General features: G+C 44.7%; 2 protein-coding genes across 7 annotated transcripts in view; one reads left to right on the forward strand and one right to left on the reverse strand.

Annotated features, from left to right (window-relative positions):
• On the reverse strand, window positions 1–10,706 carry LOC135284063 (cytochrome b-245 chaperone 1). 4 transcript variants are annotated; one of them, XM_064395335.1, is made up of 8 exons: window positions 10,567–10,706; window positions 8,719–8,849; window positions 7,586–7,627; window positions 6,247–6,320; window positions 5,820–5,916; window positions 3,946–4,090; window positions 2,867–2,960; window positions 1–1,427 (listed from the first exon to the last, which is right to left on the reverse strand). In XM_064395335.1, the coding sequence occupies exons 2-8, from the start codon at window positions 8,801–8,803 to the stop codon at window positions 1,410–1,412; spliced, it is 555 nt and encodes a 184-aa protein (XP_064251405.1). In that variant the 5' UTR covers window positions 8,804–8,849; window positions 10,567–10,706; the 3' UTR covers window positions 1–1,409. The 4 variants fall into 4 exon arrangements, with proteins under 4 accessions (XP_064251405.1, XP_064251402.1, XP_064251403.1 ...); XM_064395332.1 differs by having other exon boundaries at window positions 1–2,960; XM_064395333.1 differs by lacking the exon at window positions 10,567–10,706 and adding an exon at window positions 10,196–10,411 and having other exon boundaries at window positions 1–2,960.
• Window positions 10,655–17,942, forward strand: part of NARF (nuclear prelamin A recognition factor) — a 23,849-nt gene continuing 16,561 nt past the window's right edge. Inside the window, exons 1-4 of one of the 3 annotated variants that reach the window (XM_064395328.1) lie at window positions 10,655–10,788; window positions 16,390–16,466; window positions 16,881–16,961; window positions 17,650–17,793. In XM_064395328.1, the coding sequence (XP_064251398.1) occupies window positions 16,440–16,466; window positions 16,881–16,961; window positions 17,650–17,793 (252 nt within the window). In that variant the 5' untranslated portion in view covers window positions 10,655–10,788; window positions 16,390–16,439. Of the gene's footprint in view, window positions 10,789–11,134; window positions 11,207–16,389; window positions 16,467–16,880; window positions 16,962–17,649; window positions 17,794–17,942 lie in introns of those variants that run through there. The other 2 variants (XM_064395326.1, XM_064395325.1) reach the window with 2 other exon arrangements.

A 17,942-nucleotide genomic window follows, 5' to 3' on the forward strand; every position in this document is an offset into this window, starting at 1 on the left:
TTCATATTTTAATAATTTTAATTAAAAACAATACAAAATACTACAGCGATGCAAAACAAGTTATCAAAGTTGATTTTATCAATGGACATTTTTTTAAAAAAAGACAACACAACAAGGCCTTGCTGAAATTCTACTTGCAATTTTAAAGTAAAAAAAGGCAATTTCTAAACATTTTCCAGAAGTATTTTTGCCTCCCAGCCATCTATGACACTGTCAGAACTAGCACTTTTAATTTATTATGTGAGCCAGCTGAGCTTTTGGTGTCTGTGTAACTTCATAAATACAGCTCGAGAGTCAGACCTCGACTATAAATATTTGGATTTTCTTTGAGAGCTGCACAGCTGATGCCAGGTATGGAGTATTTCATTGTGAAGTACTGGAGTATGAGGTTGCAGCAGGGTTCCACAAAGCAGAGCTGTCCCTGTGCTCAGCTGCACTCTGGCTTTGCTCACTGCCCAGTCCACCCCACCTCAGCTGGGAGCCCCCTGTGCTGCCCAGGCACGAGCTGCAGTGGCACTGCCCATGCAGTGACAGTCAGGACAGGACCAAAGGGCTTGCTTTAGGGGTCAGGCTGTTTGAGCTATCTAAGGTCTGCTGTGCAGCTTTTACATCACTCAGAAGTCATGCAAACTACAGCTGTCCAGGCACAAGTCTCTGAGATGCAAAATGACTACACCTGTAAGAGTCTCCTAGGAGTCCCTAATGTCCCAAGCAAAAGGAGTCTTTCCTGTCATTCCTTTGAGTCCAAGTCACTTCACAGCAGGCACATGTAAGGCTCTGTTTACTGCGCCCAAGAGGAGTGAGGAAAACCATCCAGGAAAGGCTTCAGCAGAATGGGGGGAAGTGGCAGAAAAGGAGGAGGAGAGAGGACTCCTCCAAAGAGGGGAGAGAGGACCCTGTCCTGAGCTGCACCTGCTCTCCCCAGCTCTTCAGGCTGATCCCACTGCTGAGGGGGGCACAGACAGTTCCCCAAATCCCAGTCTCATTCTCCTCTCTCTAAAATCAGCATCACCTGGGGTACACATTACAGTGGATTTAAATGAGGAACTCTACATAAGTGTTACACCCTGCAATATTTTTAAACAGGTTTGATGATTATGCTTAGCCCACAGCTGTGCTGGAGAATAAAGGCAAATTTAGCTAATTGCAACCTAATTTTCCCACATTCATACACGGCAGCTTCCCAGTTCCAGTGGTGTGGGGTAGGCACCAAAAGCCCCATGATTACCCCAACAACTCAGAGGACTTTCAGGAACACGTATTGGCAGAGGTGTGTACTGATACCTGACATGATCACAAGTTTTTTACCTCATTTAAAGGAAACAGACCCAGTTCTGTGCTGCAGGCAAGCTACATCAACAGCCATGAACCCTGCTGCAGTGTGAGTACCTTCACTGACAGCACCAGCCTCAGCCTCTGCTCACGTCCTGGGAATGGAAAGGAAGGGAAACCTTTGATGAGCAGGGGCTCAGCTTCAGACCAAACTCAACACACAGCAGGATGTGCCTTCTGCCAAGAACTTTTCAGAGCCTTCTCTCTGTAGAGGTAGAGTGATTGGAAACAAGACCACAGGCTCTTTTAAATTCTGAAGAAACTGCTGACAGGAGACGCTTGCTGCTGGCCAACAGTGAAAGCAGACAGCACAGTCACCTCGTACCTTGTTCACATCTCCTAGGTGTAACTGTGTAAATATGTTCTAAATCTAAAGACCATCAGATTCCTAAATAAAACCTAGTGAACTTCAGCACAAGCAGCTGTAGCATGCTGAAGGAACTTGCAGCTTTTTACAAATTTTTCTTGTATATGTTAATGTAAGCATGATGGAGTTCTAGCTCTAGACAGAATATGTTGACTAACAGAGGTAGCTTTTACTTCAGAAATACCTTGAAAAAATTTATATTTTAACTATTTGTGAAACCATTGGTCAGAACAGAGGACACCACAAACCTGGAGTAAAACACAGGTACAAGTCAGACATTTAGTCTATGCTACCTACTTTAAAAACAGTTATTATTTAGCACTTCGGTATCATTTCAAGTGAGGAAATACTCAACAGCTCTAAGCTACCACCTTGTTTGACATCAGTCTTTTCCCCACCTAAAGTTACACATGTCCCTGCTTCCTTTCTAAATACACAGTTTAAATAGTAAACATTGAGGTCTAGAAAAAGATTGCCCAGTCCTGCTCAGAAGTTAAGCAGAACAGGATTAAGGTAGAGCATCCCAAAGACATTTCATCATGATCCTTTTTCCTTTGCTATTTACAGCTCCTTGGTGAGTCTGAGATTAGTTAAGACACCGTTACAAGTTGATCAACCTGATGTTTAAAATTCCAAGAGAGGCACTCAGACTTTAATTTCCACAGATATCCAGTGGCAAGTCAGTAGTAGAGAACATAAAAGTGCCACTACTCTGCATCTCCTAATTGCATATATTAAAGGGGAAACCTCAAAGCATTGTGTTCTGAGTTACAAGTTCAACTCTTCTACATTGCATATACTGTACCTGCAGCAAATGTTTGCAGTAAGCAGAAGTTCACATCTGTATCTTCACTTCATTAATGGAAAAGCAATTATTTCAAACCAATTCATTAATAAATAACTATTCCTAGACAAGTTTGATGAGGTGACAAAAGTTCAAAAGGCAGCAGTGTCCACATGCAGGGTCTTGAAGCAGTTTAACACTAAACTATCACAGATTCCACCTGTTGCAAATGCACACGTTGAGAAATGCCCAGGTCAGGGTTGTGAGGGGTTTCTTTTTCTGAAGAACAATCAGAATATTTTCCAGATGTGTGAAAGCCTCTGCTTGCTTCAGTTCACAATGACTATCAGTATTTAACCTGTGGGTTCATCTGCATCACTCGCCTCTGTTTCGCTGCTCTGGGAGAAATCTTGTGGGGTCTCTACTCTGTCCAGTTCCAGAAAATTTGTAATGAGTTTGGCAACTGCTTCCACATCACTGTGGAAAAGAAGAAACAATGGAAGAGTTAGTGGAACTGAAGTGGTGACAAGACAAGAGCAGGCATGCTAATTCCTGAGAATAACTGCCTAGAGGGAAAGGCATATGGGCATAGAGGGCATGGCTGACAGCATGCCACACCAAGCCATTGCCTCACATCAGAACAAATCAGTCCTTTCCCAGCCCCTGCTGCAAGGTTCCTTATTATCAATGCTTAAGATAAATTTTCTGTTAACTAATACACCAAATGTTTGCAAAGTAGAATTAATCCCCTCTGCCACTGCATAGCTCAGGAAGGCAACTCCAGCACTGAAGGGACCTTAGATATTTGAACATGATCCTGACAGATGGTGTTAGCCAAATGTCTGCAAATGAAAACATTATGGGGTTTAAAAGGTTAAACTGAGAAACACAAGGTCATAACAGCAAGTCTAAAAACTGAGCTTAGTTATAATGATGCCTTGAGAAGGCTGACCTAGGACAGAGACTAGACAGAGTTAAGGAATAAAGTAGGGATTTATTAGAAGGTTTTGATGGATCTGCCTTGGGCAGCACAAGAGCCTGGCCAGGGCTGCACCCAAGATGAACCAAAATGGTCACAAAATGGATGACCAGTCATGGGGTCTCACACTTTTATAAGTTCTGCTCCATTTGCATATTGGAGTTAATTGTCCAAAAATAGCTTCAGCTCATGAAGTCCCATCCTTCTTGGTTGTTTTTTTTTTTTCCTCTTTAGTCCACATTGTTTATGCTCTTGGGCCTGAAATTTGGATCATTTGTCCTTGGTCCCCAGCTAGAGAAGGAATTGTTTTGTCTCCCTGCTCTGTGCAGAGAGCTCACCCCCTAATATGAAGCTCAGAAGTGCACACTAATGTGAAAAACATGAAAGCTAAAACCTGAGCCACCAATAATACTTGGCAATTAGTGACCCACACGAGTGGCATTTCCACCTTGCAGGCTGCAATCCCAGCAAGCCCCCGCTCACCTCCTGCAGCCCAGCACGGCGCTCTGGGTGAGCGGGTGCGAGAAGCCGGTGACGAAGCGCAGCACAACCAGGTGTCCCTTCCCGAAGTAGCGCACGGCCTCCTCCTCCACGTTCACATCGCGGACCTCGCTCAGCACGGCCACCACTGCACACGGGGGCAAAAGAGACAGCTGTCAGCATCCTGCAAAGCCCAGCACTGCCTCGGGGCACACTGAGACAGGGTGACAGGGACCTGCTCCTGGGTCACAGCACCGCTGTCACAGCACCGCTGCTGTGATCCCTCACAGCCAGGGCAGTCCTGCAGCAGCAAACCGATGCCCTGTGAAGGCTGACCTAGAGCAGAGACTAGATGGAGCTAAAGAATAACTTTATTCTACTTAGGAATTTATTAAAAGGCCTCAATGGATCCACCTTGAGCAGCACAAGAGCCCACTCAAGATGAACCAAAATGGTCCCAAAATGCACGAGCGCTCCCAGGGTCTCTCCCTGAGATGAACTCTGCTCCATGTGCACATTGCAGTTCATTGTCCAATTCCAGCTTTAGCCCAAGCAGTCCCATCCTGCTTGTTTTTCTCTCTTCAGACCATGTTGTTTATGCTCTTGGGCCTGAAATGTGGATTATTTGTCCTTGGTCCCCAGCTGGAGAAGGAATTGTTTTGTTTCCTTACTCTGGGAAGAGAGCTTCCCATCCCCTAATATGGAGCTCAGAAGTACACACTAAAGCACTACAAAATCTGAGAAATAGCAAAAACTTGAGGCATCAAAACAACTGCTCAGCTGCTCAGGCAAAAGAAACATGACTGCAGCACATTGTAGCTGGGATAGGCCCTAAGGAAAAAAGTACAGCCAGCCAGGCTCTGGGGAGCAAGCCAGCATTACTTATGTTTCCCACTTACTTTAATGGCAATTATAACTATTTTTCTGTATGGAATAGGTAAACAGGTGTTCAGTTTACTGAGACTGAACAAATACTGAAATATTTAACAGCTCAGAGCACCTGCTGATCTCTGCATCCTCAGATGAATGGTACCTAAACCAGGTATTATCACAGAGGAAGAGAGAGCCTCAGCTCTCCATTGTAAACATGTATCCTAAAGGAAAGCTCAGAAACATTGAACAGCCTTCTCTCCACATCTCTTATCTTCCATCTCCAAAATGAGCTCTTTAAAAATAAATTCAGCTTAAGGTCATTCCAAATTTGGCCACTCTTCTGAGCTCATTGAGAGCTGGTTCTATTTACGTCCGGAAGCAGAACAAAAACTCTGCCATGGAAGAAGATCCTACTTTTGCAACAGAATAGAGATCCCAGTTTGCAATAGAGCCACCAACTCACAGGCTACACTGCAACTTCTGTTAGTCCAAGAGGAAGCCCAAAGGCCAGGAGATCCTGCATCAAACTGAGCCTCCTGCACAGGCTGCTACAAATGCATATTCTATACCTGCAGGATGTAACATGCCTGCTTGCACATGGTATCAAACCTTTGCCTGCTCCCCAAAGCAGATGAGATTACAGGAATCTCAACTTCTGGATCCAAAACTGAAGTTTTTCCACCGGTCCCAGCTGCCAAGCAGGCTAGCCAAGAGCAAGGTAAACACATTAACATCCCAAAGGAATGGCTAAGATTATTATGGAAAGCAATGTGTAGGCCTACTTACCTCGGATTAAAATAATTAACAAGATGCATTCAGCACACTGAGAAAAGCATTTGGGCCCAGAGAGGCAGATTGTTACATCTGCTGCTTGGGAACAAAGCAGATCTGGAAGCAGATGTGGCTTAATTTGAGTACAGAACTCCAGAGAAGCTATTGAATGGGCACACATCCATCTCTCCTGCTGCTCACCACATTTTCTATCACAGATGCTACTTTCTCACCTTGTTCATTGCCTCCTTTTGACAAGGTCAGTATTTTTTTGTAGAGGTTGAATGTTTTTAGGCAGATTGTTCCCTTGTTTTTATCAAATACAGCTTCCTGTAAAATTGAAAATTAAGAATTAAGATTTTCTTGAAAACACCATCACTAGTTATGCTTCGAAGTAAAATAAAAACAGTTCTGTGGGAAAATAATCTTGGTAACAGAAAAATACACTGCTAGCTTAGAGACATTCCTCTATTACTAAACCATGAAAATCACAATCTTGCTCTTGGTTTTAACAGTCCCAGCACGGCAACCCAGAGGGTTTCCTCAAAACCAAAGCATAACTTGTCTCTTTGGACTGAGCAAGTGTGTGGGGCTGCTGCAGTCAGCATCTGCCAACTGCTTCCTACTCACAGACCCTCATTCCTGAGCTCAGCATCTTACCTCCCACTGCTCCAGATTCTGGGCTGCCACAAAGAAACACCCAGCCATGTAGAAGAGCTTCCATGCCAAGCTGTCTGGACAATGCAAAAAATGCACAAATTTAGCTTTTTTCCCCCCTTCTCTGATATTCAAACAATCCTGAAAAGCAACATGTTCTCTTTAAAAGCAACAAAAGGAGGAAAGGTTTCTCTGATGGAATATTTTTGCCTTTAGTTGTACTACAAGCTATTTCACAGCTCCTTCCCAGAATGAAAATACAGAAAGTCTTCACACTTTTCACAGACTTCATTCATGCTGGGCTTCAAACCATGCAGAACTATAAGCATATGTATTATTGGCAAGGTTGTAACACCACATCTTTCTCTTCTGCACAAGCAAAGGCATCTTAAAAGGCATTCACAAAACTGCCAACCTGCTGTCAAACACCAAATATTTGTGCTGCAGAGGACAAGGATAAGGACAATGAAAATTCAATAAAGCAAACATGTTCCTGCATAAAAGGAAGCAGTTGGTCCTCTTGACAAACAAACATTTGCATTTCATCTCCTGAAAATGTTTACATGTCACAGCCTGAATAATTTGCTCACTCAGGCTTTTAACTGAAGGCACAGCAGAATTATGCTGAGATTTCAGAAAATTTTGTTGCAACCTCTTAAGAAAAACAAGGCTGATTTAGCTGGTGGCTCAAGCAGCTTTCACTGCATTCTTCTCTTTAAATAAAAATATGTGGGTTCTATTGGGAGCACATTCCTACACACTATTAAGTTTTAACATTTGTTGTTAACAGGGTGCAGCACAAGAATCACAGGGCAGCTCCCAGGACAAAGCCCATGGAGGGAAAGGCAGCTGGCATTTGGTGCAGTCTGCTGTACTGCAGGGGAGGAAGCAGCAGGAGCTGTCTCATCCCTGAAGGTGCCTGGATGAGTAATCTCTGCTAGTGATGATCTGACAGTTTCCAGAGAAACACAGAACTTCATCACAGGCAAGGGAATCATTTCATTATGGTGTCAAATGAGCATTACATGTCTTCCCAGGAGGGCTGTGAGGACCAGCTAATCACATTTATAAAACATTGAAAGTACAGAATGCCACAGAGTACCAATACCATTATTAAAAATACTTGCAAATGGAAAAGGAGGCTGAGTAAGAATAGAGGAGTACAGCACAGAAAGCCACGGAAGCAACAGTTATTATTGGCTTTAATATTCACACCACAAAGTGGGAGAGGAACCTCCAGTGCCTTTGAAGGGCCAGACAGAAGCTGCAGATGAGTCATGAGCATGACAAACAGATGAACAGGAAAGAAATAACTCTCCCAAAAAAAGTGATAGGCCATTACCTGCACTATAATAAGCAGCAGCCAAACCTATGGAGGCTATTCCTAGGAGGAAAGAGGAGAGAATTAACACAAATAAGCAGCTCAGAAAACATCTAAAATTCCCTGATGAAAAACATAACTTTTCAAAAATGGGATAAACGTGACTGCAACCTAGATCACTATATGAAAGTCAAGTTATTTTTTTTCTCTTAGTATTAAAAAACTTCCATTCTGCAAAGGCATTAAAAGCACAGGGGCTGGGGTCAGAAATAAAAATGTTGTGACACAACTGGGAACAGAACCAGGGAGGGTTTGAGAGGGACTCAATCTAACCATAACACCATATTTCCTCTCAGCACAGTACACCTCGGAGTGCTCACACAAACCTTGCAATGGTTACTTTCCCCTTTAAGTGCTCAATGGAGCTAACAGACAACTTTTGCAGTGAAGTTGTGCCAGAAACTGCCAGCTCCTTTCTCTCAGAGAGGAGGAAGCAGCTGAAGAGTGCCCTATGCCCCTGAGGCTGCTGCAACTGCAAAGATGTTCTCAACAATACCCCTGAAAGCAATGACAGCGTGGTGTGACTGCAGTGGGATCTGCTCAGCTGGAAAGCAGGATATACCAGCTTTTCCCCAGCAGCTCTCTCACTACAGTCCTAACAGGTTTATTTTTCCTGCATATTCAGTAGTGTTTACAAAGATGCCTTTCAGAACATCCTGTGTGATTCCCATTTCACACAGAGTCCCCAGGAGCTCAGCACCAACCACACACACGATCCAGCCCACCATGGTCACACTGCAGTTTTCCACTCCTCCAAACTGAAAAGTTTCTCAACCCAAAACCCCCCTCAGAAGCTTCACATTTCTGTTGCCGCACGGCTCATAATAAACCTTCTGTTCTTGGATCTTTCAGGACTCCTTTAAAATTCCATCCATGATCTTCTGAGGCTCTCCAGATGAGACTGAAAGTGTCACAGTGAAACTGCCATGCTGAGGCCTCAGACTCATTTAGAAAGGAAGAGTTCAAAGCACAATCTTTCCTCTTCTGGAAAGGAAAATGCCTGGAAGGCAGGCATTTCCCCAGGGGCTCTGTCAGGAGTTTATGGTGACCCTCTTCCCTTAAAGCAAGCTCTGAAATGAATGCTGTGCTCTTACCAACACAGAGAGACCAGGATCGGATGCCAGGTGACCTCTTCAGGTGAAGATGGGAATTTGTGCGTTTTTCAACCAACATGTACATCTTCAAAAGAAACTCCCAACAGCCCAGTCTGACTCATGAAACCTCACTGGGCCAAAAAAACAAAAAGAAAAAAAAAAAAAAGAAAGAAAAAAAATTTAAATTATTGACAATTTCACCAGCTCCCCTTCCAAGATTTACCAAGTCTTAATCTAGACTATAAAAGATACTCCAGGGTAAGAACACATGTTTTTTTTGGACAGGAAGAGCAATATGTGCACTGAAAACAACCACAAAGTAAAACTGTCATGTCAAGAGTTGCATAACAACAACAGGAATCTGAACTCTGGGAAGAAAGTTCTCATTTTAGGGGTAGAAGTCTCTTATTTTATAATCAGATTCCAGATGAAAAATGTGAAAAACAAGAATCTGGAACAATGTTGTTGTAATTCATGCAGCCCTTCAAACAGATAAAACAGCAAGGGGAATGGAAATCTCTAAACCATGTCCTTAAGCACCTCACCTATGTGGTTTTTGAACACTTCCAGGGATGGTGACTCCACCACTTCCCTGGGCAGCCTGTCCCACAGAACCAGTTCAAGGAGGCTGGCATTAAGCTGCTGTTAGCTGCCCACCATAACAGGTTTCCAGAAAATGCCAAAATGCCAACATTCATCAGGTTTTGAATAACCATGAAAAACACGGAGAGAGCAGGTCTGAGCACATCCAATTCTCACCAAAGGCAAATATGTGATTTTCAGTCCCTTGGTTATCCAGCTGTTCTTGGATACAAGAAGATGCCCCTGCAATTCTGGTAGTTTGGATACAAAGCTCCAGGGGAGCAGTTAGCCAGGGCTTTTCAGTTAAACAAAAAGCACCCACGACTTTGATTTTAATCTCTTAGCAACACATCTGAAACCGAAAGAGCCAGAAGCACTTATGCATAAGGCACGCTCCATCTCCTCCGGATGTCAAGCATCAAATTTTAATTTTCAAATGACTCCTGTGAGTTGTTCTCAATATACCGGAAAATACTTCAGCATGCACAATGCCCGTTATCAAATCCAAGTTATAAAATATATTGAGATCACTGCAGAAATCTCACTGCATTTAACAAATATTACGCCCTACTTAGAACATAATTCTCACACATATCAGTAAAATTCATTAATGCAAACTTTGATATCTCCCTCCATAATAATTTAGGGAAGTTCAAGCAGGCAAATGCCAGTTTTGGTTTAATGTTGGACACCCAACATCAGCGCATTGTCTCTCACAGGCTGCTGCTTGCAAGAGATGCACCTTGGAATAAAAAGCACCAAAGCAGCTTCTAAAGTTACATTTAATAAATAAATCATAAACGCACCCTAAAGCAAATACTACAGTTTTACTACAACGTTATGATTACAGAGAAAGAGGAATTTTTGTGCTGCTCTTTCATTTCAAATTCCAAACCTCAAATTTGCTTGAATTTGTCTGGTTTGACACTGAACTGATCTCCATCATCAAAATATCATTCTCATGCTCCCTCCAAGCTCTCTGCTCAGGGCGCGCCAGCAAAACCCCCTGAAAGGCACCCTTGAAATAAAGCCATCAAGTCAGAACAGCACATCAGCTAAATTTTCTTTACAGAATCCATTTTTTCTTTACCTCCCAACCCTGCACCTGCTCCCACCCCAGCCTGGTGTCCCCCTCAGGGAGGGGAAGACCCTCCCCAGGCAGGGACCGGCCCTGCCACAACCCCCCCAACCCGCGGCTTCTGTCCCCCCGCGCGTGGGGAACCGGCGCCCGCCCTTCACCCTCGCCCAGCCCCGCGCCCGCGGTACCTGCCCGGCCTCCAGCCGCCTTCTGAAGGGACCCGCGGCCGCCTCCGCGCCCTCAGCGCCGGTCCCGCCTCAGGGACGGCCGGACGCGCCCGCGGCCATTTTGGGTGAGGGCAGAGGATGGGACACGAGCCTCCTTCCCCGCCCGTGAGGGCAGCGCCGCGCCAAGATGGCGGCGCGCCGCCAGCACCCAGCATGGCGCCCGAGCCCGCGGATGCCGCTCAAGTAAGAGCGTCGATGTTTCCTTGCTTGTTTTACTTTAGCGGTGCTTGGAAAGAGCAGAAACGTCGCGTGACGAGAGGAGTGAGCTGCTGTAGGGTGAGGCTGGGTGTGTGGGAGAGCCTCAGTGGACTCAGTTGGATCACCATGGGTGAGGTGGAGGTGGCCCCTTGCATGAGGGGGTCGGGGAGGGCAGGGGAGCCCTGGGGCTGTCCCCAGGCTCGGGCAGCTCCTGCGGAGGCCAGGAAACCTCTGGGTTCTCGATGGTTCACTGGTTCAAAATGGGTTTTTTCAAGATGGGTTCACTGCTACAAAAGCGCCGGTGCTGTGCCTCGGCTCTGGCAGAATGACAACAATTGAGGTTGGAAGGAGCCTCTGGAGATCCCTCAGTCCAAGCCCTGCTGACAACCTCGAACGTGTCCAGGTGGGTTTGGAATGGTTGCAGAGAGGTGTTGCCGATTTTAGGAGCTCTCTAAACACCGAGAGTTTAGTTTAGGAAGGAGATGTTGTTTATTCTGCGCAGGATGCAAGGTGGACGTTTCCACAGATCAAGCACACCAAAGCTTTTAACTACTTACACATTTTAGCAAATAAAGACATTACCCTTCACAAGTTACATAGTTCATTAATAATTAGCATTCTGTCTTCTGTTGGTTAACGATCCACTTGACACGCTACTAAGTGTGCATGCTCAGTCTTTCCTTCTTGCAGGTGGGTTTCTCGTGTCAGTGGTTGCAGATTCCACCTGCCACAATTCACTTTTAACCAGTTGGAGCTGATTTCAGTCGCTGAGTTGGCTTCATTTGTTTCTTCCTTATATTGGGAGTTCGTGCCAGATGGCCCCTAAATTCTGCATTCTTTGTGTCCACTGCCAGTGGGCATCCTTTTTTCTCAGACTTTGTTAACTTCTGCTAGGTCTGAGATCATTAAAGCGTTATCAAGTCCTAGACTTTAACAAGGCAATTTCACCAACAAATAACTTGTTTTTTCTAACACCTGGACATCACTTATATTTGCAAAGCAGAAATATCAGTGATAATCTTACAGGTCTAACATTGATGTCGTGAGTTTTCTGAATTGTATGTCAGCTGAAGGCTTGGGTTTGAAAATCTGTTATTTGGGGAGGAAAGTTTCTAATTCACTGGAAATAGAGAGTAATTTTCCTGTTGTGGACAAATAGGCTGCATTTGGAAAATCTTTTGTGTTTCAAACATAAGTCACATGGGAAAGCTGTTCCTGTTCAATCCATTAGAGCAACTGCTTATGTCAGGCAGGATGGGTGAAGTGCAGACATCTGTAGTTTAACTTCTTGAATTATTCTAAGTCAGTGTGTAACTTCATCTACAAATGATATTTGGTCCTCTCTCAGTTGCACAGGAATGTCCTTCCTGGATGAAATCCTCAAATTTTGGCTTTTTTCCAGACATGAATATATTCTGGAGTGTTTGCTCAGGGCCATGACGTGATAGAAGTTTGTTTAGCTGTTCTCAACACTATTCCAGCAAATTGAGATTTTGACCAGTGACTTTCATAACACTCCAGAGTGAAGACAGGAGAAAAACCACCCCAGAGTCCCTGGTACAGACATTTAAGTGTAAGTACTGGAAAATACCAGCTGATGTGCAGTTTCTGTGTAAGAGTGTTAATGGGAAAAGGCAGTGAGGAACTGCAAGAATGAATTGGCCTGCTTGTGAGTCACAAGGTACCAGCTGCTGGATTTGGATGAAAAATAGGAAGTAATAAGTATCACGGGTGCTCAACCCAAACAAGCAGCTGACTGAGTCTTCTGGGAAGAAATTTATGTCTAATTAGCTGTCAATCAGTTTTTATAAGCAACTGGTTTCTCTGGAGACCAAATGTTAAGCTGTTTTGATTGATATAAGACAAAAGATTTCTTGTGTCTAGAGCAGAGTGAAATAAGCAAGAAATTCATCTGTCCCTCCACTCAGCATAAACCACAGAGCATATGTTTTATTATGATGTTACTAACTGCAAAAACATCAGCAGCTCTCTACTTCTGCAGTTCTTCAAAGGTCACACCAGGATAACTTGATATGACTTAATTTAATTATGAAGTTACAGAGAAATTTTTTCAGCCATGGGAAGTATCACATACATGCACAATCAAAATAAATATGGCAAGGATCCTTGTAAGCTTCTGCTATGCATTAATGATTCCTGCAGAATTTTTTTCTAAAATCTGGGGATTTTACACCAGCTCTTTGAAGTAGGTGAGTGCTGTTATGCCTACCAATAGAAAAAGGAAGAAGGAACATTTTCAAAGCCTGATCATGGACCCAAGGAACAGCATGAATTCCAAACCACTGCTGCAGAAACAAAAACTGTTTTCCAAAATAAACAATTCAGGAATATGTGATTGACTATTTGTAGACTTCTTCCTCAACAATGTAAAAATAGATTCTGTAGAAGTGTTTATGTTCTATTTGTGTAGTAAACACACTTGTAGCTTTTGAGTCATTGACCTAAACCAAAGAACATGCAAATAGAACAGAACTGGCCTTTATTTTGAATTAGTTTGGCATGTCTGTAATTCTGGTGCTTTTTCCTATTTCAGACCATTTCCCTAAATATTCCTTTCTAACTCCTTATATTTTTTTTTCCTCCCTAAGATCTTAAACTCAGGAATTCAGCTATGCAATAAGCATGTGATCTCCCTAACATGCCAGGATAAATTCCCTTGCTTGGAAGCAGCCACCAAATGCTTTGGCTGGAGATTTGGCTGTGACTCCTGTTAGCAGTGAGCTCATCCCCCAGGAGGAGCTCTCTGTGCTGCCCCTGACCTGCCTGGGACAGAGTGTGTGCAGCCTGCAGAGCACAGATTCCATGGAATACATGGTCACCAGCTGTAGCCAAGGTTTATTGCCCAATCCTGACAGCTGGGGGGTGGCATGTGCTGTCACTGTGGCACTGCCCTGCAGCACCCATGCAAAGCTGTAACACTTGCAGTTGTTTGCAGCACACTGTTCTCACAGTGTGAACACAGAAATTCTTATTTCTCCATTTCATTCGGGGTGTAAATGCTTCAGGTGCAGGGATAAATGACATGGAGGCCAAATACATCAACAGTGGCCATAAAAGAAGTGATGCCTTTAAGTGCTGGCTAGGAAAGCTTTTAGAGAGTGAGGCTTTTGGTAAGTGTCACCTCCCCAGATGAAAGCAGGGTAGTGCTTTCTTGTCTCAGGATGTCAGGCATACTGTGAGGGTTGATCAAAGATCCACTGTTCTGTGGGAAAACGGCATCCATAGTTAATGGAAAGCAGAGGCAATAAAATAAATGAGACATCTAATTAATGATTTCACAAATATAATCTTATACTGTGCACTGAAACAGAGATTCATTGCACACTCTTCAGTTTCTATTAGTTTTAGCTCTTTTTGTTTGAATTTTTAAATTAAAATAAATTCAATCCGAATATTCCTAAAATGAAGGATGAAATAGGGATACTTAATGTATGTACCTAAGATGTCCTCAGTATTCTTGCAAAATGCTTCCATTTCTATGCAGTTCTCTGTTTTGGATGACCTTCAAAGGTCCATTCCAACCCAAACTACTCTGTGATTCTGGGAAATAAAAAATATTTTAAATACGATCTGTGCAGTTACAGAAATATCCAAAACTGACATGTCCTTTGAAGAATCACTATATCAGTTTTGGATAATAAATGTGAGTATAATCAGAGTGTGAAACAGGAAGATGTTAGCTGTGTCTTTAAGTGCAAATCTCACCACATTTCTAATTTAGAACTTTTCATCTATCACCTTATTGGTCAATGCAGCTATAGCTGTTGTATCCTGATGGAATAAGGTGCTTTTCTTGTATGAAAATACTCATGCACAGGAACAAAAAAGATGTCAGACAGTGCTGCATTCCAGCAAGTCTGTAGGAAATGCAAATTCTTAGATCACATAGGAATTGCTCAGGAGTGGTTGTGGTGCTTTTAAAAAGCTTGGGCTAATATGCTAATATAAAATATGAGAGCATTTTGAATGAAGGGAGCAGAGGCACAGAAAATTACCAAAGCTATTTCAATTTTTACCTCAAGCCAGGATTAGTGATATTTTTCCAGGGTATATGTAAAGCAGCATCAGCTTACTTTTCTTTAGGTGGTAAATATGAAAACATTTCTGTTTGCTTTCATCATGGTTAAGCTAAGGAATTCTTGATTTCTCTGACCTCAGTGATAACTCACCTATAGTCTGCAAATTAAAAAATAAAAAAAAAAGCACTACATTCTTCTCTGGGGTTATCTTTAGTGTTCTTAACATGGAACAAGTGTTTAAAGTTGTGGGTTTGGGTAGCAAACCTCTCTGGCTGTGCCTGTCTGCAGCCCCTGTGCTCAAAAACCATCTGTGGCTTAAAGCATTAGAGGTCACTGTAACGGGAGGGGATTTACCCGGGGTTATAGAAGAGTTGCAGTTTAGGCAGGAAATTGCATGTTTTTCGGAAGTTCTGTGGTTTAATTTACAAAATGTCATTTTACACTTGAAAAACTTCTCTGTGTAGCCGGAGGCGTTTGCGTGTACATGTGTGTTCATATGGCCAGGGGTTAAAAAAGGAGCAAAATGTGGATTAAACCTTTCTGATTAAATCCTACAACCTGAGGTTCAGAAAGACAAGAAATCATAAACATCTTGATTAATACTCCGGGGCCTTTGAGAATGTGGAAGGCTGATGTCTGTTTAATAATCCTGTTCATGAGGATTTGTGATTCCTGCCTGGGAACAGCATTGCTGGTACTTGTGTTTGTTACAGGAATGGCAAATCGCAGTGTATTGGTTAAATAAAATGGTGATGATGCTGTATTTAGCAACTCGCAGAGTGTCATTTCACTTTTTAAAACCATCATGAAAAACCAAAAATCGAGGGGGGGACAAAACCCCTTTGTACGATATAACAGAGGAGCGCGTTGTGACAAATACGCAGGGACGCTGCTCCAGAGAAGCGGCGAAGGCTCGGGCAGAGCCGGGCGCGGAGGGCAGGCGTGGCGGGTCCCGGTCGGGATGGGGATGGGGTTCGGGATGGGGACGGGGACCGATGGGTTTGTCCCTCGGCGTACGTGCGGCGGCGCAGGTCCGCAATGAGCCCGGCGGGCGCGGCCGGGCAGGCGGCGGAGGAGGCGGCGCCGCCCCGCCCGCTCTGCGGCCCCGGCACAGCCCCGGCCGCAGGTACGGCCCGCCGCTGCCCCCGGCAGCCGCACCGGGGCTTCCGAAGGGATTGCGGCTGCCGTTTTGTTTTTTTTTTTTTCCCGGTGGAGATGATGAGCTGCGGCTCGTGCCCGCCCGTCCTCCCGTTCCCTCGGCTCTGAAGAGCCGGGGGTGCAGCGCGGCGTGCTGCGGGGGCACCTTCCCGGCGGGGCTCGGCCAGCGCTGCCCGCCCCGCTCTCCTCCGAGGCCGCTCGGTGCCGCCCGCGGGCCGGCGGCGTTTGCGGGGTAATTCCGGCCCAGGGAATTGCGGGACACGTGAGCGCGGCGGGGCCGCCCCGGGACCGCCCGGCGGGGCGGGCGCGGCAACAAAGGGCGGCGGGGACGGAGGGCACCGGGCTCGCCTGGCTCTCACCTCCCGCCCCGCTCTCTCCTGCCCCGCAGCCCCGCGGCCAGCACCGCGCCAGCGCCGGGCCGCTCCGGCCGCGCCGCAGATGAAGTGCGAGAACTGCACCAAGAAGGTGAGTGCCCGGCCGGGTCCCGCGCCCCTCGGCCGCGGGGGGATGCTGCCCGCGGGGACGGCCTCGCCCCAAGGTCACCGAGCTCCCGTCCGCGCCGTGACAGCTCCCGCGGAGCCCCGGGCGCGGCGTGCGGCCGTGCCCGGCTCTGCGCTGCCTGCCCGGGGCAGCCCCTCGCCTTAGCAAACCGCCCCGAGCTCTCAAAGCAGGGGAATTCCGCGGAAATTATTCCATCGTGCAATTGCACTTGGAGCACAGGGTCTTGCATGTGTTGCAAAACGTGTAAATAACTCTGTCAGTGGTTAATGGCATGAACTGTTAATGGCAGTTAACTGGTTAATGGCAGTTCTGCAAAAGTGTTCTTACAGCATGGTGAACAGGCTTTGCATAATCCACGCGTTTTATGTTTTGTTTCAGGAATGCAGTAAAAAACAGAAAAATGATGATACACAAAGTGCATCTGTTGATGCATTGAGTTCAAATGATGGCTCTGAAGAGGTAATGTTCCTTCTAAAACCTGTATTAGACTCTATATTTTTTTGTTTTGTGCACCCCAGAGGAGGTTATGAGGAGACAACTTTGAGCTAACAACAAGCAATTGAAAAAAATTATGAGGTGTTGTAGACATCCCTTAATATGTGAATCAAAAACCTTGTAAAAAGGTGCAATAAAAGCCCTTACAATGCAAACACTAAACAGAAATTCTAAGTTCTAAAAATCTGGAGTGCCAATGTTCAGTGCAATTGTAGGACTCTGTTCTCTTTGTTTTACCTCATGTGACAAAGCCTAAGCCACCTTGCTGCTAGAGGGACATCTGCTTAAAGAGCTTTAACAGTTCAAGGGAAAGTTTTCTCAGTTGCTTGGTGAGTTGATGGGGACTGTCAGCTCTGAAGCACAGTGCAAATTAAGTTACTAGCATATGGACTAGGGGCTAAATTTAGGTTTTTGTTTACACTTAAACATTTTGCAGTTTCACAGTAATAGGAGGAGCAGAGCTATGATTGGGATGGAACATATTATTTTGTTTACCTGTAAATAATCTTGGACCTTATGCAAGTGTTGTGGATTGTCCTGCTTTAAACCAAACAGGGATACTGTGTTTGCTTTTCATCTGGCTCAGTGCAGAGATGTTGAAACTCATTTGATCATTATTAAATACTTGTTTACTTCTTTTTTTTGCCACCAGAAGAATGAGTTTGATACGTTGGCTAATGCTAAAATACTCCTTAGCGACTGCCTAGCTTGTGACAGTTGTATGACTTTGGAAGAAGGAGCCAGAGTTTTCCAGCAGAACCAGAAGGAGTTCTTTCGTGTTCTCAACCTTAATAAGGTAAAGTGACCCAAACAATGCCCCACTGTTTTCTGTGAGGAGGAGGCAGTTCCAGAATGACTAAGCAGCTTGGTTTCCCAAGGCAGATAATGTGAAGATTTGTCAGGATATGCTTTTTCCAAAGAGGAAGTCAGGCAATACAAGTGTTA

Source organism: Passer domesticus, chromosome 20 (genome assembly GCF_036417665.1).
Source record: "Passer domesticus isolate bPasDom1 chromosome 20, bPasDom1.hap1, whole genome shotgun sequence".
Classification (NCBI taxonomy): Eukaryota; Metazoa; Chordata; class Aves; order Passeriformes; family Passeridae; genus Passer; species Passer domesticus.

Bases quoted from the DNA above. Each gene is read 5' to 3' on its own strand.
- LOC135284063 (XM_064395332.1), bottom strand. From the start codon at position 8,803: ATGTACATGTTGGTTGAAAAACGCACAAATTCCCATCTTCACCTGAAG. The intron at 4,091-5,819 runs GTGAGAAAGTAG...CCCCGTGTGCAG, and splicing joins AAAAGGAGGCAATGAACAAG to TGGTGGCCGTGCTGAGCGAG. The intron at 2,961-3,945 runs GTGAGCGGGGGC...TCTTTTCCACAG, and splicing joins GCCGTGCTGGGCTGCAGGAG to TGATGTGGAAGCAGTTGCCA.